This window comes from Balaenoptera acutorostrata, chromosome 21 (genome assembly GCF_949987535.1).
Source record: "Balaenoptera acutorostrata chromosome 21, mBalAcu1.1, whole genome shotgun sequence".
In the NCBI taxonomy this organism is placed as follows: domain Eukaryota; kingdom Metazoa; phylum Chordata; class Mammalia; order Artiodactyla; family Balaenopteridae; genus Balaenoptera; species Balaenoptera acutorostrata.
In genome coordinates, this window is record NC_080084.1 from 33,324,155 (window position 1) to 33,350,079 (window position 25,925).

Genomic DNA, 25,925 nt, shown 5'->3' on the forward strand with positions numbered 1-25,925 from the left:
GTATTTTTGTGATTTTAGTTTTTTGGAAAATCAGGAATGTGAAGGCTATGAATTTTCCTTTTCCCTCTGCTGGGTATATATAAGCTATTTTCTTTCCTTTTTTTCTCTTTCTTTGAATATCTCTAAATAGTCTATGTATTCTTCCTTTTTAAGTTTTGTTTTTGGAAGTGGAATTTGTGGATCATACTGTGTAAACATTTTATATTTTTGATTGTTAAGCTGCAGAAAGGTTGTACTGATTTGTGAGTACTCATTTCCTTAAACACAGTATTAATTTCTAATGTCTGCAGTTCCTTTTGCATCTTCAAACGTTTGGGTTTAATTATAGCTTGCTCTTCTATCAGAGGAATCACAGAGGACTCTGGTCTCCAATATAGCGCAGTATATACTTTAAATTATCTCAAGGTACTTAAAAAAAAATTTTTATATTGAAATAATTGTAGATTCACAAGGATTTACAAAAATAGTATGTAGAGTCCATTGACCCCTTCACCAAGTTTGTCCCAATGACGGCATCTTGTACAGTAACCAAACTAAGAAATTAACAGGGGTTAAGGTACTTTTTAGTTCTCCAAATAATTCAGTCCAAGAAACATCCCACTTCATATTTTTTCAAAGCTGTAACTGCTTTTGATGCACACTTCCTAAATTCTATTTATTACTTTAAAAAATGTAGTACCCAGAAGTTCAAAGCTAAAAACAAGCTGATGAATGGTAGCACCTGATTGGGAAATCAGTAATGCCTGTGGCTGTCCTTTATCTTCCTCCTGTCAGCTGTGTTTCTTCAGGGTTACTTTTATTACTACGTATACCTTCTGGAAGGTAAAGAAAGGTAAAGAAGTTGAGGTGCATCTTTCTCAACTTATCTTGCTACTGATTACACTCAGTTTTCTAGGTCAGGAGCTGATGCTCTGAAGGGGGAATGGGAATTTGATGTATCTGTATTTCCCTGACTTTATTACCATGACTGCTAAGACTATTTGATTTAATTACCTTTGACTTTAGCAAAGCAACCAGCCCTGTGGTCAGGGTCTACTTCTAACTCTGGCCTATAAAGCAGCCTGACTTCCTCCTTTATTTTGACTGTTTCTCCAGTCACATCGGGCTTTTTACTACTAACACAGTCTTGCTCTCCCTGTTCTGCTGCTGATGGCATATGTCTACCAGGGTTCCAATATCCAAATAAAAAGGATTTGTGGGTCTAGGGCAGGGAGTGGCTCATGATAGCCCAATTTCCTTTATATTGAGCCCCTGGTTAATTGCATTTAGAGTTTTCTTTCTGTTTAAAGAATTCTCTCTTAAAATTCCTTGTTCAGGTTCCATGCCAACTTTCCTTTTCCAGGTTTCAATGGAAATAGTGTTCTGCTAACAGAGCTTTGGTACTAGCACAAACCTGTGGAATAAGTACTCCCTGAACATTCCTGGAGGTGGGAGTAGTAGTAATAAAAATAATAATACAAAAATTATAGCCACTGCTGTCATTTGTCTGCTTACTATGTGTTGGCCTTTATATCCATTACTGCAGACTGAGGACTTCTGGGAAAACATTTGGAAGGACACAGATTTTTCACAATTCTTCTGTGCTTGGACCTGGAAGGGTAAAATGGGAAGCGTGAGCTCCTTAGGCAGCCCATGGCTGCCGTGCAAACGTTACATGTCTCATCACAGAGAACCAGTCTGCATTCCCGTCCTCTCACCTGACCTCTGAGTGCCTGGACTTTTAGTACCGGCCCCATACCAGTCCGTCGTTCGGAGTTGAGAAGGTTACTTTTTGAATGCTTTAAAAAATCCATAATTTAGGAACATAACTAGTGATTTTAAATTACTTTAGAATTATAGGCTTCAGTTAGAATGTGATAGAAGATACGTAGCCTTTTCCCAGAAAAATGGGCACATAAAACTTTGCCTAGAGTTTGAAGTTCCAGAGGCCCCTAAAGCTTATCCAGGGACATGGCTCGTTGGCCTGTTATGTCTAGGTACCCCTTTTAAAATCCTTTTGAGGTATTAAAAACCACAACCGAGTAATCTGAAAATGTCAGTAGCAGAAAGAACATGTCAAGGACTGCTGTTCAGCTTAGGCTTCCTTGCTCACCCTCTACAAGGCCTGCCAGAGTACAAGAGTCTTCTCTTGGCCTGGCATGCCAAAGAATTGGCATTTTAATTCGTCCCTCTGGTCCCCTGTTTTCACTTGACGTGCCCTTGCTGTCTCTGCATTCTTAGTCTCTGTTAACTTATTTCTCTCCAGAGTCAGCAAGGCTGCAGTGACCACTATTCCTTCCTCTCGGCCTTCTTTAACTCTCTGCTTTGGACACTCTGTACCTTTTTAATCTCATGAAGTGTTCCCTTTTCTTGGTTTAGGTGACATTTGTCTTGACTAACAACATGTATGGTGAGGCCTGGGCTGTGGAGTCAGACCCCGGTTCGTAGGCTATTCTGCAATAGGCTGTGTGACTGTGGGCAAATGACTTAGCCTCTCTGAGCCTTATTGGTCAGGTGTGAGTCATGTCTACTGGTCAAGGCTTTTAGGCAATTTCCATAGGCTAGCTCATCATCTCCCAGAGAGCCCGGCTCATACGGGCAGCGAACAGTAGGGCTGATGATGATGACAGCTCATCCCGAGGGCGCGCCGGATCCGTGTCAGGCGAGGGCTCACGTGCAGGGTCTCCTTCAGGCCGCGCTATGCCCTTCGGAGTTGGGAGCTGTTGTTACCTGATAACAACGATGAAAAAGCTGTCATCTTCTCTTGCTGCCTCTCCTCACTGCCCTCCCCTCCTCTCTTCCCAGTTAATGGGAACAACGGCTTGGGCCGGATCACCATGGAAGAATTCTTACACAGCTGCATTTCTTGATCTCATGCCAGAACACAAAATGTGAATAGTTATTGTAAAGGTAATACATTAGCATCTTAGCCGTCAGTAACTCAGCTGTAGTCTGGTGTCTCCTATCTGAAACCTAGTTGAGAATTTAAAAAAGTAAAAAAGATAATTGAGTAGCAAAAATTGATGACACAAAGCTTCTGTCTTTTGACTGCTAAATTAGTTCTTAAAACTTTTCCTCTAAATATTTCAGAAGTCTAAGGGTATAGCCAGGACAGTTCGTTACAACATGACATACTTTGTAAATTTTACACTTTCTCTTAAAAGTTATTGGAAGATGTATCCTAGGCCACCATATAACCTTGTGTGTTTTAATATAAAACTGCATTTTCAAATTCTTCCACATTTTAAAAAATGATGGTTCCAGGAAAAGATACCAAATCTTGTTTTTAGCCTTGTATCCCAAATATGTTCCAGAATATACTGTAGCCTGGAAACCGTACGCTAAGTTCTCAGAATTTATTCTGAGTCTGTTTACTTTTACATTAGGTATAGTTATAACACTAGCTTGATTATTTAGTTTCTAAGACGTGGTTAGAAAGAAATGTGTTTATCAGTGACTGTTTAATTGATCTGAATTACAGGGAAGGGGATAGGGAGAGGGCTTCTATAGGGAGGTACATACTTTAGAGAAAAGTGATAGTTGATAGTTCCATAGAGTAGGCGTTGCCAACTGATAGATACCACTGCTGGGGATCATTTACTACAGGGGAAAATCTTTGCATCACTCTATTTAAAGGAGCCATAATAGGAATTATAGATGTAATCATTGTACCTCTTAAATCATCAAGAAAGAGTTAATTATGAAAGATAAAAAAGATTAAAGAGAAAGATTTATAATTATTGACAAAACATTTTTCCAAAAGGATAATTTTTAACGTTTAAATTGGCTAATATACTTCTTTAGGATATTCTGCCCAGTATGGTGCATTGTCTAAAGAATTTCACACAGCTAAGAGTTAATCTTCCTGTAATCCTGTGGAAAACTGTCCCTTTTGGTTGAAATTTTATTGTAACTCCGTTATTTTCTTGGTTTTTATTTCCTACAGGGTTTTTATTTAAAAAAAAAAAAAATTTCCTCTCGAATTTGCTCCTTTTGTTTTCATTTCCCTGGCCCTGAATACACTTGTGATCCTATGACTGAATCCTTTCACGGATTCTTATTAATTTTTTTTCAAGTATCCCATCTTCCAATTCATCTGTAGATACTAGAAAAGTCTCCCTCACATTTCATTTTTATCATTTTCATTCTTATGAAGAAATAGGGTAGTTTGCAGCCATTTATTTTGAAATCCAGATCTCTCTGGTCCTCCAGACCCGTTACCATTTGCTGCCTTAACTTCATTTTATTTCCTCTTGATCTCTTTAAATCATCTCTTCTGTTTGCCATCTTCTGTACCGTTTGCTGGTCTCCGGTTCTTTGCTTTGGCAGGAAGGCTAGTCCCAAGGAAGGGCTACTTCTGTTCGGAATTTGCTCTGCTTGAAAGGTCAATTAACAACCTATTTCTTCCTATAGGTTTTTTGAGTTTTTTGTTGGCACCTCACTCGTGCCTTCTTATTTTGTTTTTTTGAACTTTTAGTCACAACATATCTATGGAATTAGAGTTATTAGCAGCCTGGCTACGTGTCCTTTGATTATGTAAAGAACACATATGTGCCCAGCGTAGTTGTAAGCTTTGAGAGGTCTTTGTTTTGAATTCCATTATAACCTGTTATTGTGTCCTGAAAGTCATTGGTCAAGATAAAATGTCCTCGCGTCTTGTTGAACATATTGGTATATACTTGCACATGACAGTTTCATTTAGCCATTTTTTTGCTTGTAATTTCATGTTTTCTAGACGTCAAGAATGAGAGAAGCCTATTTTATTTTGTTCATGCTGCTTTTGGATTACTCTGATGGTTTGTGACTTTTGCATTTTATCCCTGAGACGAGAAGCTTTTCAAGACTGTAAAAACAAAGAAACAAAAACCAACAAAAACAAATCTAAAAAACTCTACAGAATTTATATTTTGCAAATGTCTGTGGTTGTTTTAAAGTAATTTAAAAATTCTAACCCTAATATTTTCAAAGCATATCCTCATAGAGTCTTGTGAAGAGGCATTTTGTGTTTCTGTGGAGGGGATGCTGGAGTTCACCCAGGGTCACTTATGCACTAATTGATTCTGTCTTTGCAGTTGACTGGATTGTTGCTGATATTTTGGCCATCAGGCAGAATGCTCTCGGACACGTGCGCTATGTGCTGAAAGATGGGCTCAAATGGCTTCCATTGTATGGGTGTTATTTTTATCAGGTAACTTTCCCATGCTTCTTTCTTTATATATATATGTAGCTTATGAAAATTTTAGATTTTAAAATTTAACATACATTTAATATGAATGCATGAGGTTTTTCGGTTTATTTTTATAGGTTTAATAGTTTATTCTAAATTAACATGATTTTGTCTGACATTTTTAATGGTGTGTATTTATATATATATATATCTGATTACCCAGATTGTTAGATTAAATAGAAAAAAATGCAAATGTACAAAAACCAAACAAATAGAAAACTTTAAAGACCTAAAACTTGATGGACACTTACCTTAAGAAACTAAAAAGTAATTATCTGTAGGATATAAAAAAATAGTGAGCTATATATGTAAAATGCGTAGCATGAGTGTCAGGTACATAATAAATATTCAATATATGTTATTTCATGCAAATCCTTTAAAATTACATAATAACCATCAGGTCATGGAACTATATAACAGGCTCTTTGATATTCAGAAGGGGATTACTAGCATTTTTCTATGCCTTTTCTGAATAAATTATTTGATATGTAATTTTCTAAATATTAAGAATGAAATTTGTATGGAAGACAGACTTGTTAATAAGACTTTAATAATCGATTAAAGAAGAAAAGCTAAAGTTACGGTGAGCTCTGAAAATATATAAATCTGAAGGTCATCCACTGGACACAAGACAGTGGTGCCGCCGATCCGTGCTGCCCCAAGTCCCATGATCAGTGTCCCTGTGTTGTTGGAGGTTAGTGTACTTACTGCCCGTCTCCTTTCCTCTTTTCCTGAGTCTTTTAAAGGAAAATAAAATTCATATATATTTTGACGAAAAGTATTTTAAACTACTGGGTGCATGTATAAACGGGAATAGATTAATAAGTAGTGGACTTTATGCCACGAAGTAAAATTTTCTTTTAAAAGGATTTGTTTTTTACAGTTTGTATGAAACAGAAATAATGCTATTCAAAAATAGTTATTTACAAGCAAAATACGAGGAAACAGACTCTCCAGTTTTATATTTCTTATAATTATTGTATTTATAAAATATTAAGTATTTTATATGTGTAGAAAAATGCATATTAACATATAGACATTCAGAAAACTAAATATTTCCAAACTGCCAGCTTGTGAACATTATAAGGTGTAGATTAACTGTAGAATTCAGAACAGAGATCTCTTTGCTCCCTCATCCCAACCAAAAGCAGGTGTTTTGGGAACCTTACTGTTGGGTTAAATTAAAAAATAAATAAATAAAAAGGGCAGTAGTGAGCTTTTGCTCATTTAAGCCCTGTGAGTATAACTAGAGGTATGTATGACAGCTGTGATTGACCTCCACTCAGTACTCTCTTTCCTCCACTCTGCTTTCGTTTCTGGCTATCTTTATTATAACACATCAATTCTCTTTATATCACCCACGTATACATATTTTGCTTCCTCACTAATCAGGGAGTTCCTAAGGAAAGATACCTGGTCTTCACTTCTGTAGCTTCCATATACCTGGGAAAGAACTCGGATGTTTTGTAATTAAAATAGACTTTAAGGGACTTCCCTGGTGGTGCAGTGGTTGGGAATCCGCCTGCCAGTGTAGGGGACATGGGTTCGATCTCTGGTCTGGGAAGATCCCACATGCCACGGAGCAACTAAGCCCATGTGACACAACTACTGAGCCCGCGTGCCACAACTACTGAAGCCTGTGCGCCTAGAGCCCGTGCTCCGCAACAAGAGAAGCCACCGCAGTGAGAAGCCCGCACACCGCAACGAAGAGTAGCCCCCGCTCACCGCAACTAGAGAAAGCCCGCGTGCAGCAATGAAGACCCAACACAGCCAAAAATAAATAAATAAATTTATATATTAAAAAAAAGAACAAAAGATGCTCCTAGTTCTCTTAAAAAAAAATAGACTTTAATAAGCAAATTAAATGACTGGGAGGAAATAGTATGTGAAGAATAGACATCACGTCATTGAAAGCTTGGGGAAGTTTCACACTGCAATATGTGCATTCTTTGGCTTTAATTCTAAAGAGTTAGTGAAGAATGAATTCTGTAGAGCACTTTGAGTTTCTTCTCTGTACTCAGGCAAGCCAGTTCATATGTGGAAGGAACCATGACCAGAATCTAAGACCACCTTTCCTCTCCTCTTTATCCTATCCCCTCCTTGCTTCTCTTTATTTCCTTTTACTCATATTCTTGATTAAGACAAAGTCAAATTCATCCAGTCGGTTAATTTTACAGATGCGTTCAAATTAGTATAAAGGAGTACAAAAAAATAGCTGACCTGATGCAAAGTTTCAATGAAGTGCCCTTATGAGGTTTAATTAAGGCTACCTTAATTTTTATGAAGGTGCCTGTATTAGCCTGCTAGGGCTCTCATAATAAAGTATCACACTGTGTGGCTTAAACAACAGGAATTTATTTGCTCACAGTTCTGGAGGCTGGAAGTCCAAGATCAAGGTGTCAGCGGGCTTGGTTTCTCTTGAGGCCTCTTTCTTTGGCTTGTAGACAGCTGCCTTCTCCCTGTGTCTCTCCTTTGCATGCACTTGTCTGTGTCCTAATCTCTCCTTATAAGGCGCCATTCCTGTTGGATCAGGGCCCACTCTTATGACCTCATTTATTTTCCTAAAAGCCCCATCGCCAAATACAGTCACATTGGGGGTTAGGGCTTCAACATAAGAATCTGGCGGGGAGCACAGAATTCAGTCAATGACAGTACGACATAAATATGTAGCAGGGTTAGTTTCTAAAATTTCAAGAAGATAGTGTCTGTTGAAAGGAGAATTTTTAGTTATTCCATAATAAGTCAGTGGAGAAATTGAGAGCTAAGATCCATCTGATTGAATTTTTGATTTTAAAAAATGTATTTTTAAGAAAGAAAGCATTTTTAACTGCCAACAGAACTAAATATTCATGTATTTTCCAGTAAAATGTCACACACAGTTTTATTTGAATTGTATTGAAAGCGTAGGAGAATTTTCAGCTAGTGTTCTCTAGATGCTAACATATGAATGTATTAAATATAATTTAATTCCTAAAATGTAATTTTATTCTTCACTCTTTGGGAATAAAGTTAACCCTTTTGATGACTGGCCATTGGATATTTTAATGGTAAATACTTTTTTCCCCTCTTTTTTTTCCTTTTTTTTCTTTTTTTATGTGGCAGCATGGAGGGATCTATGTAAAGAGAAGTGCCAAATTCAATGAAAAGGAAATGAGAAAAAAGCTGCAGAGCTACATCAATGCAGGAACTCCAGTAAGATTGCACTCATTTTCATTATTTTTCTTATCAACTCTCATTTTTTTAATTTAAACATTAAATTAGCGCTTAAGAATTGTTTTGAAAATATAGTATCCCGTGTGTAATAAATAATTCGGAGTTTTTGAGGCAACAAAAACCCTCTAAATATAGGTAAGCAGTTATTTTTGGCCACCAGAAAGATTGCGGCAGGCAATTTGATCCTTTGCTGGTAGTTGTCAGTATTGACCTTAAAGAGGAGTAACAAGAACATTTGTTGTCTTCAGTCTATAAATAGAAAACAGAACTGCGCTTGTAACCTTACGCTTCAGCCACTTCAGAGCTCCTCTAACGCCGCTTCTTCAGAGTCACATGGAGTTTTAGAACAGCTGTTTTCTGTCAGTATAAATTTGGATTTCTTGTATCTGTTGAGTTATTTGAAAAGTCAGAAAAAGTATGAGTATCTACAAATGAAGAATCATTGAGTGTAAATATTATTTATAAAACCTTGCTCGTCCCAGAAGAAATCTCAGTATTCTCTTTGAAGCATGCTGACTGCTGCCCTGTGGCTTTTCCCCGGCCCTCTCCGAGGACAGAGCAACATGACTGCAGGGACCCCCTGAGCTTTACTCCCCAGCGCATGGCGCGGTTTTCTGTCCTGGTGCTCAGAAACTTAGCTCGCAGTTACCAGTTCTTTTCTTTTCTTTTTTCATTCCCTCTCTCCTCCTCCTCCCCGCCCAGTTGCCCTCTCTCTCCACCTTCCGCTTCTTCTCTTCTTGCTCACCGTGCCTTCTTTCCTTGTGTGCTTGGTGATCTTTGTCTGCTCTTGATTGTATCTGGAAAATTATTTGCAGAAATCAGCTCAAGCGTAAGATGAAAGTGCCTTCCCCCAGAGAACATTGGCATTTGTTTCAGCTGGGCCCCTTGAGGCTCCTCTCATCTGGGCCCACCCAAACCAAATTCTGAGCTTGAGGCCAACTGGACCACCCAGGTGACGCAACCAAGGTGGCAAGTCCACGTGAGGCCTGGATTGCCTGCTTTACTTTTACACCAGGAGTGAAGCCTTCGGTGCTCTCTCCACTTCGGGGTCGCTCTCACTGTTTCCAGCAGAAGGTCTGTGGCCTTCCATTTCGATTCCCCTCACCTTTTTTTTTTTTTAAAGTATTTTTTTTAATTTTATTTATTTATTTATTTATTTGGCTGTGTTTGGTCTTCGTTTCTGTGCGAGGGCTTTCTCTAGTTGTGGCAAGCGGGGGCCACTCTTCATCGCGGTGCGCAGGCCTCTCACTGTCGCGGCCTCTCCCGTTGCGGAGCACAGGCTCCAGACGCACAGGCTCAGTAGGTGTGGCTCACGGGCCCAGTTGCTCCGCGGCATGTGGGATCTTCCCGGTCCAGGGCTCGAACCCGTGTCCCCTGCATTGGCAGGCAGACTCTCAACCACTGCGCCACCAGGGAAGCCCCCCCCTCACCTTTTGAATCTCTTAGAACGAAAGTTCTTTTCTGGGCTTACTTCTGCTTTACTGTGTTTGCTTTAATTTTGGTCTTACCATCTTGTCAGCTCTTGGATACTTTTAAGATGATGTTATATCCAGCTTTTTAAGTTGTTTTCAGTAGGAAAGTCAGTTCAGATAACCTAATCTTGGGCTACCGGAGAACTTTTCTGTTTTTCTAGTGTTTTGATGTTCATGCAGTGGTGCTGAATGGCAGGCTCGTGAGGCAGTGCTGTGAGCCGCTGTCACTTCAGGTCACTATAGGTCTGAGGCCAGTTTCTTAGCATCTGGATGAATCTCCATTTTTTAATATTAAAGGCTATGAAACAGATACATAATCTCAGACTCTTCATTATGCTCTTTTGTTTCTGAAAGTTAATCACATAATTGACAGGGTGGAATATATTTATCAAGTCAACTTCCATATGGCTTAATTTTCCTCACAGAAATCTATGGTTAATCATTAAATCAGCTCTTATTATTCACTACTAGCATTATTTGAGAGACTGCAGAATTTTGTTTCCAAAAATATGTCTGAAATATAAATTACTAAGAACTACATCTTCTCCATAAATATTGCTGAGACAATATTTTTACAAGGTACTTATCAGTTGGTGGTGCAAATGAAACATTTATGATAAAAATAACTACTTCATCTATAGACGTCACTTAGTCAGCATTGGAGCCATGAGGTGTACAGCACAAATATGGAATCTTGTGCTTTGTTTCTTCCCAAATTTAACTCAAGTTCCTTTTCGAATGTGAGGCAACCTAGTGCATAAGATATTGGCTTTGAAATCAGATTTGAGTTTAAATTTCAGATCTGCCATTCAAACTTTGTTACTTTGTACATCACTTAACTTCTCTAAGCTTTAGTTTCCTTGTATGGTAAATTTGTTAATAATTACTTAGTTTGGTAGATAGGATTAAATAACATGTTTGAAAATTGTGCTTATTGTATTTTCCTATTGCTGCTGTAACAAAGTACCACAAACTTACTGGCTTACAATAACACAAATATTGGATATAACAGCAAAAGCACAGGTAACAGATAAACAAATGGGACTACATCAAACTAAAAAGTTTCTGCACAACAAAGGAAACAATCAACAAAATGAAAAAGCAGCCTACGGAATGGGAGAGAATACTTGCAAACCACATATTCTATCCAATAAGGTGTTAATTCCCAAAATATTTGAGGAACTCATGCAACTCACTAGCAAAAAAACAAATAACTCAATTGAAAATGGGCAAGGGACTTGAAAAGACATTTCCCAGAGAAGACATACAAATGGCCGACAGGTGCATGAAAGGTGCTCAGTGTCACATATCATCAGGAAAATGCCAGTCACAACCACAGTGAGATATCACCTCACACCTGTTAGGATGGCTATTATCAAAAAGTCAGAAGGTGAAAGTGTTTGTAAGGATATAGAAAAGTTAGCCGATGTTGGTGGGAATATAAGAATTCCATAGTGGTACAGCCATTATGGAAAACAGAATGGAGGTACCTCAAAAGATTAAAAAAAGAACTACCATATGATCCAGCAATTCCACTCCTGGGTATATATCCAAAAAAATAAAATTACTATCTTGAGGAGACATCTGCATTCCCATGTTCATTCACAGCAGCCAAGATATGGAAACAACCTAAGTGTCCATTGACAGATGAATAGATAAAGAAAATGTGGTGTGCACAGACACACACACACACAAAATGGAATTTTTTCAGCCTTAAAAAAGAAGGAAATCCTGTCCTTTGCAACAACATGGATGAACCTCAGGGCATTATGCTAAGTGAAATAAGCTTGACACAGAAAGACAAACACTGCATGGTCTCACTTACATGTGGAATCTAAAAAAGCTGAACTCACAGAACCAGAGGGTAGAATGGTAGTTCCCAGGGCTGGGAGTTGGGGGAAATGGGGAGATATTGGTCAAAGGGTACAAACCTTCAGTTACAAGATGAATAAATTCTGGAGATGTAATGTACAGTATGGTGACTATACTTAATAATAACATATTACGTACTTGAAATTTGCTAAAAGAGTAGATTTTAAGTGTTCCTACCATAAAAAAATATGGTAACTATGTGAGGTGATGGACATATAAATTAATTTGATTGTGGTAATCATTTCACAGTGTACATGTATAGTAAGACGTCATGTTGTACACCTTAAATGTATACAATTTTTATTTGTCAATCATACCTCAATAAAGCCAGAAAAAAATAACACTAATTTATTATCTAAATCATTCTGGAGGCCGGCAGTTCAAAATGGGTCTCACTGGACTAAAATCAAGGTATCAGTGCACTGAGGTCCTTAGGGAGATTCTGAGGGAGAATCCATTTTCTTGCCTTTTCCAGTTTCTGGAGATTGCCTGCCTTCCTAGCTCACGACTTCTTTCTGTTTGCAAAGCCAGCAGTGGCCGGTCTGGTCTCTTTCGTGCTGGCCATGTCTTTGGTTCTGACTCTTCTGCTTCCCTCTTTTCTGTTCTTGTAATCACGTGATTGCATTGGGCCCCCACCCGCTGACGTTCTACTATCAGCCCTTACCCTGAGGTCCAGTGGCTAGTAGTCTTAAATCCCCCTTTGCCATAACCTGCCCTATTCACAGGTTCTGAGCATTAGGAGCTGGACATTTGGGGGAGGGGCCATTATTCTGCCTGCCACACTCGTGTGCATCTGTGTGATTTTATCACTTTTCTGATCATACACAGAGCAATTCCATAATTAAATAATACACTCTTTGAGGAAAGAGATAGATACTTTGTATCCTCCACATTTTTGTATTCTTTCCTCTGTAAATGTACAATGGAATTTTTAATGGGTTGAATGTTTCTGCTTATAAATGTAGAAAACTTTGTAAAGAAGTTATGCTGTGCTAGATTGGTTTAATTTGGGAGACAGAAGGCAGAGAAGAACCATCTTATTTATATTCTGTGCATCTCAGTATGAAATAGCTTTTTATTTAAAGAGAAAGCAAGTAATTAAATGATGTCTAGCTAATCAAAACTTATTACGTTCTGAGATGTTATTTCTGTATAAATGTGCCTGCTTTGGAACTCTTTAGTAAACTAGTAGAATTTTTTTTTTTTTATATTCCTCTTGCTAACATATATAATTTATTCTGTAAGCTGCTTTTAAGGTTTTTTTTTTTTTTTTTTTTTAGCTCCTGACTTATTTATTTATTTATTTTATTTTTTTGGCTGTGTTGGGTCTTCATTTCTATGTGAGGGCTTTCTCTAGTTGTGGCAAGCGGGGGCCACTCTTCATCGCGATGCGTGGGCCTTTCACTGTCGCGGCCTCTCTTGGTGTGGAGCACAGGCTCCAGACGCGCAGGCTCAGTAGTTGTGGCTCACGGGCCTAGTTGCTCCGCGGCATGTGGGATCTTCCCAGACCAGGGCTCGAACCCGTGTCCCCTGCATTGGCAGGCAGATTCTCAACCACTGCGCCACCAGGGAAGCCCTAGTAGAATTTTTAAAAACCAGAGGGGAAGGAAACAGTATGTTTTAAGAGCCTGCCACACAGGGCTTGATACTTTCACATATTTCCTTTAATCCTCACAGCAACCCTGAGCCTTCATTTGGGAGTGAGAAACTGAGATTCACTTAAAAAGTAAATTAACTTTTCCAAAGCATGGAGAAAAGGCTGCTTTTAGTAGAAAATCATTGGTTCCATAGTTGGTTACAATTTGAATATATTTTAAACTCTTAAATAGCTCTTTTCTTTTCGAATAGACTGTTAATGTGAAATAGCCTGCTAATTTTCCATTAGAGGCAAAAGTACGTGTGTTTAAAGTGGTATATCACATCTTGAATATAGAGTTTTCTTATGTGGAAGGTCATCACTAAAGAAAAACAGACTCTCTGGTTCCTTCCAAACGAAAATTTAGCAGAATAAAAGAGTTATATGAACAGTAGCAAAAATCTTGTACATAATTTGATTGGTTTGTGACAGTTTGTCAGTTTTTTCCTGTCCTCCTCATGGCTTCCCTGTCCTTGAGCAGGGATTTCACTTATATTTTCCCTAATTGAGAAGCAGGTCCAGAAATGTCAGACCCTGTGGTCATTCTTCTCTTGCCCTATGTAGTGCTCTACTTTTAGTCCCTTCACTTCCTCTGCTGCCACCCTCTCTATTTCCAGGGGAACTGAAGAAGGGAGCAGGCTTTTGGTCAGCAGTTTGAAAGCCGTAGCAAGGAGGTTACCAGATGAGAACACCTCTCCGTTGTGCTGGGCTCTCATTCCTGAGAGGAGCAGAACTGCTTTGTCTCATGACCTTTGGAGGTAGTTATTGAGAAGGCAGCACACAAAGCTGGTGGCAGGGAAGGCCGGTCCCCTAGGTCAGGGTGATGAGCTGCTCAGGTCGTGTTCTTCTTCTTACCACCAGATGCACCATCGCAGATTTCTAAAGCAGATCTGTTTTCACTGTAACAGCAAATTGCAACGTTATTTTGCACCAGGCACTGTACTGAGTAGATTACATGACTTCCCACCTTTTTTTTTTTTTTAAGAAGCAATATGAGTTTAATTACTCTGGAAACAATCACCCCCCCAAATGATGCCTGAACCTAAAAGGTACATAAAAATGACCAAAAATATCTTAAAATAATAGAGCTGAAGGTTAATTGTCGTTTTTCCCTCAGAGCAAGTGTGTGTTCAGCTGGACAGTAAATTACAAACTATATCAAACCACGTTAAGGCAGATGATAAATCTGGTTTTATTTGTTACGACTCCCGGGAAGTGGTCTTGTGGGAGTTGGGCGTTCTTCCTCCCAGCTGCTGGGTCCCTGGCCCGGGAGGGGGCAGTCCTGGAGGCAGCAGGTGGAGACCGGGCCCTGCTCGTTCTGCTGACCCTCTGTGACGGAAGTGGACACCAGACCCTGGCCCTTGTCAACATCACTGATGCACACCCACTGCCCGTCGACCGACTCCTTCCACAGGGTCACCTTATTGTCTCCACCTGAGGCGGCCAGGATGTTGGCTGTGATGGACCAGCTCACATGCCATACGACATCATTGAACTTGTGCAGCAGTTTGGGGGACCACGCATTGCCCGAGGCATCGTCACAGGTCCAGATGAACACCGGACCATCCTGGGAGCAGCTGGCGATGGTGCTGGCGGGCAGGCCGATGGAGGGGCCCGGGCCGCGTCTCAGACCCAGTCACTGCGCTTCCAACTTCTGCCCTTCCTCCCGCTGGCCGTCCTCCTCCTCCTCCCACAGTTTGATGAGGTTGTCACAGCCAGCTAATGCAAACTTCTCGGTGTAGTTGGGCTTCTGCCCAGATGGCTGGTCTGTGAGGCTTCCAGGTCCGACAGCAGGGGCCCAGCTGACGGCATTGTAGCCAACAGTGTGAGCATGGTTGGTCTTCCTCACTTCCCACTGGCCCAACCTGGTGTAAGTCAGCAGAGAAGTGGCCCCATCCCAGCTCCCACAGGCTAGGATCAGGCCATAGTCACGGGGGGCCCAGCACACGGAGTTTACTGTGTGCTCATGCGTCTTCTCCCAGGTGCCATTTTCCTCTTTCCAGATAATGACTTCCCGGCCGTAGGAGCAGGATGCCAGGACATTGCCGTATGTGGGGTGGGCCCAGGCCGCTGGCCACACAGGACCCTCGTGACCCCTGAGGTCGGCGATGAGGGTCTGCCCTCCGTTGAGCACGTCGCAGATCTTGACGGACCTGTCTGCTGAGCAGCTTGCCGGGCGGGCGCCGCCGTAGTCCACCTGGGCGTCATGCTGCGAAGGGAGGGCTGCTCGGGAAGCCGGCGGGAATCCTGTCCTCATGGGAAGTGTCCACAGTGGTAACTACTGACGCCGTGGTCACGGCAGCTCCAGGCCTTGGACATGGCAGGTCCCGGCGGCGCGTCGACTTATCACCTTCTATCGTTGTAATATCCCAGTGAGGCGTAGGTACCACCGTCACTTCATTTTATAGATGAGGAAACTTACGGTGCAGAGAGGAGGAGGTCATCCAGGGTCTCGGGGCCTATAAGGGGAGAGTCCGGGATTGAAGTCAGTTATTCATACTGCTTTGTGCTTTCTCTAGTGACAGTCTTTGTAAATACAGTTTCCTATGGAAGACCACCTACTTCGTGGCGTAATGGCCATAAAATAACTTTATTTATTGTTTAGCCAGTGACCTTAATAATTTAATAATAATTAATTGTGTGACTGTCATATTTTACTTTTTTAATGTAACTTTTATTCTGTGTAATGATCAGTTTCTTTTAAAGTTTGGAACCCATTCACTGACTTGTGGAAGACAGTAATGGGCTTTGGCCTGTTTATTTGTTTATTGAGATGTGATTCACAGACTGTAACATTCACCATCCTATAGCATATAATTCAGTGGTTTTCCATGTGTTCACCAAGTTGTGCGGCCATCAGCATTATGTAATTCCAGAACATCTTCATCACCCCCAGAAGGAACCCTGGCCTCCCAGCAGTCACTCCCTGCTTGCTCCTCTTCCCATCCTGCGCCTAGAAAATCTGTAAAATTCGTGCGGTCTAATTTTGTTTCATGCTATTCTTCCACTTCCACATTTAGTTACATTGGCTTTTTCTTAGTCCCGCAGTGCCCCAGCTCTTCCCCACCTGAGAGTCTGTACACAATGCGTCTTCTCTCTGGCGGCTCCCTCTCTCTTTTTTACTGAAGTACTGGTGGTGAGGTGTGACTGATGTGCAGTAGGCTGCAGACGGTTACTGTGTAGAATTTGATGAGTTTTGGTGTCTGTGTACAAACCATTGCCACAATCAAGATACTGCACATATCCACAAGCTCCAAAAGTGTCCTTGTGCCTCTTTGTGCCTGTTCCGTCTCAAGGCAGTCACTGAGTTGCTTTCTGTCACTATGGATTAGTTGGTACTTTTTAGAATTTTATATAAATGGAATCATACAGTTTGTACTCTTCGGGAGTGAGTTTGGCTTCTTCCACTTAGCATAATCATTTTGAGATTCCTCCAATCAAACTGGTGAGGGTGGGCGTCCTTGCCTTGTTCCTCGTCTGCTGGGGAAAGCACCTGTTCTTTTATCATTCTTTAGACCTTAGACCCATCATCCATTCTGGTTTCCCTCGTGTCATTTTCTTTCATAACACTTTGTTCTTTTTCTTCGTAGTCACATAGTATGTAATTATATATTTTTATTTGTTTAGTGTACTTTTTTGTCACTTGTCTCCAAAGACCATATTGTTTTGTTACTCTGTATATAGCACCTCGCACATAATAGGTGTACAAGAAATATTTCTTGAATGAACCCTGAATGAATAGTTCTTTCTTACTTTCTTGCTAACCATCAGTGTTTTTTAAGTAAAACATCTGAGAGGCAGAAAATAATACCACATGAGTTATTAACCATTCCAATCATGAATTGTTTTATTTAGAAATGATTGAGTGAAAAGCTCATAACCTTCAGTAATTGCTTTTATGGCTTTGAATACAAACTTAACTAATTTAAAATGTTTTCTCGTGAGAATGAATTTGTGGTTTTTGGAACTAATTTTAGTATTTTTCTTCTGGTTTTTCCTTCTGGCTCCTGGAACATAATAAGGAATTCTTAATTTAAAAAGTTTTTTTACCCAGTTTTCTACATTTTTTGACCACTCTGAAAAGATAACCAAACACAACCTATTAATTTCTAAGTTAGGCAAACATGGTAGGTTCTAAAAATTATATATATGGATGGATAAAAAGCTTCTGCATTTGCATGGAAGCTGAAAATGCAAAATTGCAGAGCCACCATTATACCAGCTTTTCAGGTGAAACTTTGGAAGAGAATGATCATATGTTTATCTAATGAAAAAATTCAGATTTTCACATAGGTTCATTTAGATCTGTGTGAAAATCACAGATCATTCAGATAAAAGAACACTTCTGTGCTGGACATCTAGGTAGATGGCCTTACCTGGGATCTGGTAAGGATGGATAAAATGAGCATACTTTTCTCTCATGAGCTCCTTAAGTTTAGACTAATTGGTGACTTAGTAAACATCCAGCTTGATTTATAACTTCATTTATAATTACATTGTTTTAATTTATGAGGCCACTTGTAAATTGAGTCATTTAAAATGCATTAAGGGAGTCCTATAAAATAAGAATACTGTGTGAATCTTTTGAAATACGAACAGCTATTACCTTTTATATTGTGGAAATTTATATATTTATGTATGGTTTCCCTCAAATGAGATGTACTTAGGGACCCTGATGTCTAAAATTTACACGTTTTGTTTTTATTTATTTATTTATTTATTTATTTATTTATTTTGGCTGCTCTGGGTCTTCGTTGCCACGTGTGGGCTTTTCTCTAGTTGCGGCAAGCAGGGGCTACTCTTTGTTGCGGTGTGCAGGCTTCTCATTGCGGTGGCTTCTCTTGTTGCAGAGCACAGGCTCTAGGCGCATGGGCTTCAGTAGTTGTGGCGCACGGGCTCAGTAGTTGTGGCTTGTGGGCTTTAGAGTGCAGGCTCAGTAGTTGTTGCTCGTGGGCTCTAGAGCACAGGCTCAGTAGTTGTGGCGCACGGGCTTAGTTGCTCCGCAGCACATGGGATCTTCCCGGACCAGGGCTTGAACCCATGTCCCGTGCATTGGCAGGCGGATTCTTAACCATTGCGCCACCAGGGAAGCCCTAAAATGTACACCTTTTCAAAAGTCATTTTGCAGAATCTTAGGGGGAAAAAAACCTCTTTCATTGATGAATCGAGGCTTTGTATGAGTCATTTATGGCCAGTTTTTAAATTAGTGAATATTTGCATGTAATTAGAAATGTTGGATTCCTAATGACTGACCTACAAATGAATGTAGGACTGCATTTCACATATAGTCTATGTTATATTAAGACTTAACTGAATTTGTGCATTTTGGTTGTTCTGCTTGAAATGAAGGTCATAGGTAATTGAATATACATTTTTTTTCCCCACCATGGGAAATACTCTTAGGATTAATAGGGTTAGCATTGATAAGTTAGCAGCAACAATAAAAACACTCACATAAAACAAACCAAATTTTCTTTATGGCTTCACAGATGTATCTTGTGATTTTTCCAGAGGGAACAAGGTATAATCCAGAACTAACAAAAGTCATTTCAGCTAGTCAAACATTTGCTGCTCAAGAAGGTAAGTAAAAAATTACCTATATTTGAAAATAAAATTTTTAAAGATAATAACCTTTAAAATTTTTGTTCCTAGAGAAGATATTTATGTTTTACAACAGATGAAATGAATGAATGTTTTTATTCCGTGAATGAATGTCTGTATTATTTCTTAGGAAATGAAGTTTCTTCTCATTAATTCATATGTATGTTATTACATATGTCTGAGAGATTAAATTCAAGTGCTTCCCACAGTACATATTTTGGTATTGTGGATTTAGGCACAGTCTATCTGGGCACATGATTACTTAGATGGAACCTTCTTCTGCAGTATGGGTTCTGTGTGGCGGGCAGAGTTTCTGTTTTGTAGGTTGGCAGACCTAGATCGGAATCCGAATTCTGACATTTATTAGCGGTATGGCTGCAGCTGCCTGATGTTACTGAGTGTCAGTTTGCTCATCTCTTAAAAAAGATCTGTGGATTCTGCATCGATGGATTCAATCAACCACAGATGGAAAATATTTTTAAAAAATTTGTTTCAGGGAGTTCCAAAAAGCAAAACTTGAAATTGCCATGCTGGCAACTATTTACATAGCATTTACATTGCCCTTACAACTATTTACATGGCATTTGTGTTGTATAGTTATTATAAGAAATCTAGAGTTGATTTAAAGCATACGGGAGGATATGCGTAGGTTATATGCAAATACTAGGCCATTTTATATAAGGGACTTGAGCATCTGTGGATTTTGGTATTCAAGGGGTAGAGTTGGGATTGGGGGTAGTCTTAGAAGCAATCCCCTGTGGATACCAAGGGGTATGCCTAAGTCTGTGTAAGAATTAAAGTAGAAGATATGTGAAGTTCCTACTGGAGAATATTACACACAGTTAGTTCACAGTACTTAAAAGCTCTTAATGTCCCCAATAATGAGATGTTCTTAACATCCATATTTTAGAAAATTGGATAACTGATACACCAATAAGCTATACAATTTAACCACATTGGCTGTGTTCTCAAAGGTGTCTCTAAAGATTGACTGTAGATTAGCATGTGATCTGCCTACTTTGATCAGCAGCGCTACCTGAGCAGGTGCCTTGTTGCGGCGCTCTGCCAGGGCCTCTGAGGTTACGAGAGCCTGCTGCAAGGGTGGTACTGTTCTGTGTCTGCTCTGACCCACGTGGTAGTGAGCATTCGAAATGTGGCTGGTGCATCAGAGGAAATGCATGCTTAATTCTAGCTGGTTTGAGTTAACGCGTAATGATCTGAGACGGAATTCTCCCCCTGGACTTCCATCTGGCTAGTCTCCATTTTCCTCCTCCCTTCTGGTGCTTCCCGCTTCGTCTCCTTTCTAGCCTCCTCTTCTGCTTCATTCTTTCCTGTTTCATATGTTATTTCTGGTGTCTGACTTCGGTCTTTTTCATTTATTTCACTGTCTATGTTTTTCATGCTGGCCTTCATCTAAATCCAGAGCTGTCGCCACCATTTATTTCACTGCTGATGACTCACAAAAAGCTTTCTCCCATCCACACCTCTCTGCCTGACTCAAAACCTGTATTCACAGTTGCCCAGCAGAGAGCTTCACCTGACTGACTCAAAGGCATGTCCCAAACTTGGTGTGTCAAATACAGTATTTACCTTTCCACTCATACGCTATATCAGCTGGGCCTCTCTCTTCAAGGTTCCTTCAGCTTTTCTTTACAGAATATACAAATATCCCTCTTGAACTAGTATTTAGTCTTAGATGAACATTACCACTAGCTTTGGGCTGCATTCCCAAGCATATATTAATTCATATAACCTTAGACAGGTTACTTTATTTCTTTTGGTCTATTGCCTTATTTGTAAATCAGGAATCATAATATCTCCTTCATAGGGCTCTTGTGAGATTCAGTGATATAATGTTTATAGAAAGCCTGGTATGTAATATGTATTTACTAAGTCATTACTGCTAACTTACAAAGTGGAGGAGAGGTACCACCACAGGTAAATCTATTAATAATGACAAAAATTGATAGCTGATCCTGAGGGATAAAACAGAAGGGCTAATAAAATTGGACATAAGAACTCAAATCATTACCATTTGGAGCTATTATGTAAAAGGCAAGCAAGGCTTATGTCTTGTAACCACATTCCTTTAAGAAATATTTATTACAAAGCAGGTATGAGTCCTTATCCAAAAGTGGATAGATAAGAACACACGTATATGATGTACAAAGAGATAAGATGTGAGAAGTACAGATAACGCTCCGTGGGAGTTGAAGGAAAAGAGAACTAGTGACACGCAGGGTGTCTGGATGACTGCCAAGAGGAGGTGACGTTGGAAATGTAGAATTAGGGCCGACACGTATGGGGAAGGGAGGGAATTTTAGGTTTAAGAAATAACAATAGCAAAGACATGGAGTTACGAGCAAAGAATTTGATGTCTTCAAGCAAAAGATGAGTGAAGGAGAGCTGTGTGAGTTCAGTGTGTCAAGTTGGCGTGAGTATCAGTCACGGAAGGCGGCGAATTTTAGGCTTAGTGGTCTGGACGTCACTGCAGAGTTGAATGGAAGTCATTGAACAGTATTCTTTTTAATTAGTTCATTATGTTTTATTTAAGAAGTCACAGTCTTAATTCCATTTTTCTAAAAGCATGTTCTATAACTGAGCCCACAAGATATTTGGGGGAAAAAAAAGGTTTCATGTCCAAAGGGGTTTAGAAAGTGCTGCACTTTATATCCTTTCCTTTGGGAGTTATGGTTCACATTCGTGTATTAGTCTCAGGAAAGTACTATTGTAAAAATGTCTTATTTTGTTTAAGGAACTGTTTTCTAGATTTGTATAAGAAAACGGTGATCTAAAATGGTGACACAAAATTTGGGGTTTTCATGAAGTAAATTTTTAGGGTTTCAGAAAATTGCGGCTCTCCTGAATTATTCCTTCTCTAATGATTCTAGATTGCTGAGCCCTGACTTTAACAAAATATATATTTTACTCTTTGAAGCTTAAAATAGTTTATAGATGAATTAGTTTGAGACTCTTCATAAAAACTTGAGTTATGAAGGCCATAAACTATATAAATTTTCAGTTACACTTGTGTGTCACCTCTTATATCCACTTTAATTCGGTTTAGGAATTACAATTTTATGTTAGATGAGATGAAAGGGAAACAATAAACTTAATATTGGGGAATTTTTTTCCTGTTACTTTTCATGTGTCTTGTAAAATCTGGTGCATTTTGTTGTCATTAAATAATCAACTACATCTTGGAACACGTGTTTTTAATGAGTTGAACAGAGAGCTGAACTCTGGAGAAGTTGACCCAGAGTACTTTAAGTCCTCACAGACTGTGCTGATTTCATTTTTGATTTCTAATATGTAACACATTCTGCTAAGGTGGTACAACTAGCTATAATGTCTTCTAGGAGTTTATAATTTAATAGGAGAGATAAAACATGATTGTATTTGTTATCTATTGAGGTGTAACATATTATTCCATACCTTAATGGCTTAAAATGACAAACATTTATTATCTCACGGTCTCTGTGGGTCAGATGTGTTTAGCTGGTGGCTTCGTGCTCAGGGTCGGTCTGAGGCTGCAGTCAAGGTGTCCGCCGGGGCCGTGGTCACATCCTGGCTCCCCTGGGGAGGAACTGCCCCCGCGCTCATCACACGGCTGTCCACGGGCCTCGGGTCCTCTGTGGCTGTTGGCTGCAGAGTCCGCTTCTTGACACTTGAGCCTCTTCACAGAGCTCCTCACAACAGGACGGCTTGCTCCCCTGGAGCGATGGATCAGGGAGGGGCGGGGACAGGAAGAGGGCGAGGTAGTGACCGCCGAGCCTAGGGGAGGGTGAGCGAGACAAGCAGGGTCTTCTCAGAACCTAACCTCAGAAGTGCCACCCCGTCGCTCTTGCCACGTTCTCTTCGTTAGAACAGTTCACCAGGTCCAGCCCACACCCCAGGGGAGACTGTACCGGGGTGTGGCTACAAGGAGGGCGTGTTAGAGGCTGCCGACCTCAGTGATGCCCAAGTAGAAGTTTTACGTAAGTAGTGGCATCACGCTAGACTGTGATGAGACGCGGATGAGCAGAGCAGCCTCGAGGTTAGCTCAGTTCCAGGTGCGGGTTCGGCGCGGCTTCCCGGGAGCGGAAGCACCGGGCGCTGTGAAGGGTCTCGCTGGAAGAGGCGGTGGTCGTGGGGAGGCTGCCTTTCAGTAGGAAAGGGTGGGCGAGCCCAGGAGCGCTGCGAGCTCTCTGCTGTCTCAAGCACAGTCAGTGTGGGGCGTGGGGCAGGGTGAGAGCCTGGGGGGGTTCCCGCTACTGGCAGGACGGCCTGAGCGCCGCTCAGCAGGAGCAGTTGAGGTCTTCACAGTAGCGATCAGATGTCCAGAAACTAGTACGCTGTTTTCAACACCTTTGCCTCTTACAACCCTTTTGTAATGTGTGATGGACGAATTCATTAACTTTAAATATATTAAGCAAGTCAGAATTAGCCCTGGACGTTTTACTGTATCTTGTCACTGGTCAGATCACTAGTTATTGTTGAGGTATAATAAGTTTGCATGATGGAATGAGTATAATCCTAGGTTATTGTCTGGGTGAAGAATAGCATAGAATTATTTTGTGTTTTGGCTTTGAAGGACTAATGATTTCTTTTGTACAATTTGTGTGTGTGTGTGTGTGTATTCCTATTTAAATATTGGTGTACTTTTTTCAGTTGGGTAAGACAAATGGTTATTTGCAAATAGATTTATTTACTGCGTTACGTTTATTCAGATTTGTCGTTTCAGTCCAGGTTTTAGGGCCTGTGTTAGTCGCCTCAGGCTGCCGTAGCAAGCCACCACAGACTGAGTGGCTTAAACAGCAGACGTTTATTTTCTCCCAGTTCTGGAGGCTGGATGTCCAAGGTCAAGGTGCCGGCAGGGTTGGTTTCTCTTGAGGCCTCTCTTCCTGGCTCGTAGACAGCCACCTTCTTGCTGTGTCCTCACATGACCTTTCCTCTGTGTGCTCGCTCACAGAGCGAGGTCTCAGGCATCTCTTCCTCTTTTTATAAGGACATCAGCCCTGTTGGACTAGAGCCCCACCTTTATAACCTCGTTTAACCTGAATTACCTCCCTAAAGATCCTTTGGGGTTAGGGCTTCAGAATGAATTAGTGGGGCAGGGGTGGGGTGGGGACAGGGACAGACACGTCAGTCCATAACAGGGCCTTAAATTATTTTTCTGTATGTAATTACATTTAATACTAATATTTCTTAATTTATCATTTTAAAAACAATGTAAGATGACTGCCTTAAAGAATACATTATATAAATATTATTACCTTATAAATTTAATAGCTTATATATAGCTACTAAAAGTTACCTATTTTTTAAAATCCACACTAATTTTGTAATGCTAAAACAAGTTCTTTTAAGTAATTCTTAAAATAGCATAATAATGATATATACTGTAGCTTTTTAAATCTAATAGTACCCTAGTCACCAATAACTGACCATTATTGGTCTGTCATTTTTCTATGAGTTGTAGATCTTTCTCAAAGTTACCAAAAGGGGAAAAAAATGAATAATTTGTCTCATGGATATAATTTTTAACTGCTAAGTATTCTTTCTTTAAATTCTATAACAGGGAAAACTTGCTCTCTATTAGAAATATATTTTCTTGTAACTATAAAGGTAATTATTTCCCACCACACATAAAGGAAATTGATTTGTGAACAGTATAGGTAGAAAAAGGGTTTCCTGTTGTCTTTCCTCTTAGGTCACAACTAAATGACATTGCTTGAAAATAAAAACAAATGAACTTGTTTTTCCAGCTGTTAAGCTAATTTTTCTTCAGGAAAATTGAAACTTAGTAGGACTTGTTAGTCTGTGATATGTTTTGCTTCAAAACATTATTAATTTTGCTCCTGAAGTACACCTTGATTTGAATCTGACTTAATAAACAAATAGAAAAACAAACCAAAACGAACCTTTTTAATTTAGATTTTTAAAATTTGATATTTGTTTACATGTTTAAGTCATTATACCATATACCATTGACAGTGGTGATGGCTGGTTTAAGAGGGAGGAGTGGTGGGTGTGGGTGTCTGTTTGTCTATCTTATAAACCCTAAATATTTCAAGCCCCTGGATGACACTATTTCCTAGAAGTATATGTTGCTTCAAAAAAATATTAGCCACAAAATATGTTCATTTATTATTAGAGTTGTTATTTAAGGTATGTCTGTGTTAGAGCATCATGAATTCTTAATATTGTCCACTTCAAAGGTTGTCAGATTAATGATCTCTAAATTCCATTCTTACCTGAAACTAAATGTTAGTCATTCCTTTAAAAAAGACTTACTCATATTTCCAAATAAATTAGTCAAGATTTTGTTTAACTACAACCTCTCCAGGACAAAAATTAAGATTTCGAGAAGTCTGAAATATCGGTAGAGTCTTCAAGAAACTACTAAGCAACGTATATGTTGAAGGCTGCTCAATTCTGGGAATTGAGCAATTCCCTCAATTTCCTACATTTAGGGAAAAGAGAATTGTTTTTTCAGAAATGCTAACATAGAACTTGTCATTTCAGAAAACTATGGTAAAACATTTAGTAAGGAAAGCTTCAACATAATATGTAAATATAATAGAATTATATGATATAGTATTAAAGAATGTAAATAAAATAGTATAAATATAATAGTACTATACAGTATAATAGTACTAAATAAATATAAAGAAAATAACATGGCAGGTAAAAATGATCTTTTTGTGTTTCTAAATTGTTTATTTTGTTAAGTAACCAATTAGATTATTTTAATTTCAATCCAACAACCTATCACACAGTGACCTCTTCCTCTTCTGACTTCCCAAGGAAGTTCATTTTCGGCCCGTTGTTGAGCAGTTATTGCTGCTTTGTGTCGTCATGCGTCTGTTAATCTTTGCAGCGATTTGTGGAATGCTCTTGTTCCTAGAAAGGCCACAAAGTAAATCTCATGGATCTCAATTAC

The 25,925-nt window shown here is 39.6% G+C and overlaps 2 protein-coding genes across 3 annotated transcripts in view; one reads left to right on the forward strand and one right to left on the reverse strand.

Moving 5' to 3' along the window:
* Positions 1-25,925, forward strand: part of AGPAT5 (1-acylglycerol-3-phosphate O-acyltransferase 5) — a 63,497-nt gene that overhangs the window by 18,967 nt on the left and 18,605 nt on the right. Inside the window, exons 3-5 of one of the 2 annotated variants that reach the window (XM_007188965.2) lie at positions 5,052-5,167; positions 8,309-8,398; positions 18,889-18,979. In XM_007188965.2, coding sequence (XP_007189027.1) covers positions 5,052-5,167; positions 8,309-8,398; positions 18,889-18,979 — 297 coding nt within the window. The remainder of the gene's footprint in view (positions 1-5,051; positions 5,168-8,308; positions 8,399-18,888; positions 18,980-25,925) is intronic. The other variant, XM_007188966.2, reaches the window with a different exon arrangement.
* Positions 14,592-17,821, reverse strand: LOC103011010 (protein SEC13 homolog). Its single transcript, XM_057537483.1, is given in 4 exon segments — positions 14,592-15,608; positions 15,640-15,709; positions 15,822-15,858; positions 17,776-17,821. Coding segments are annotated over 4 exon segments (1,170 nt in total).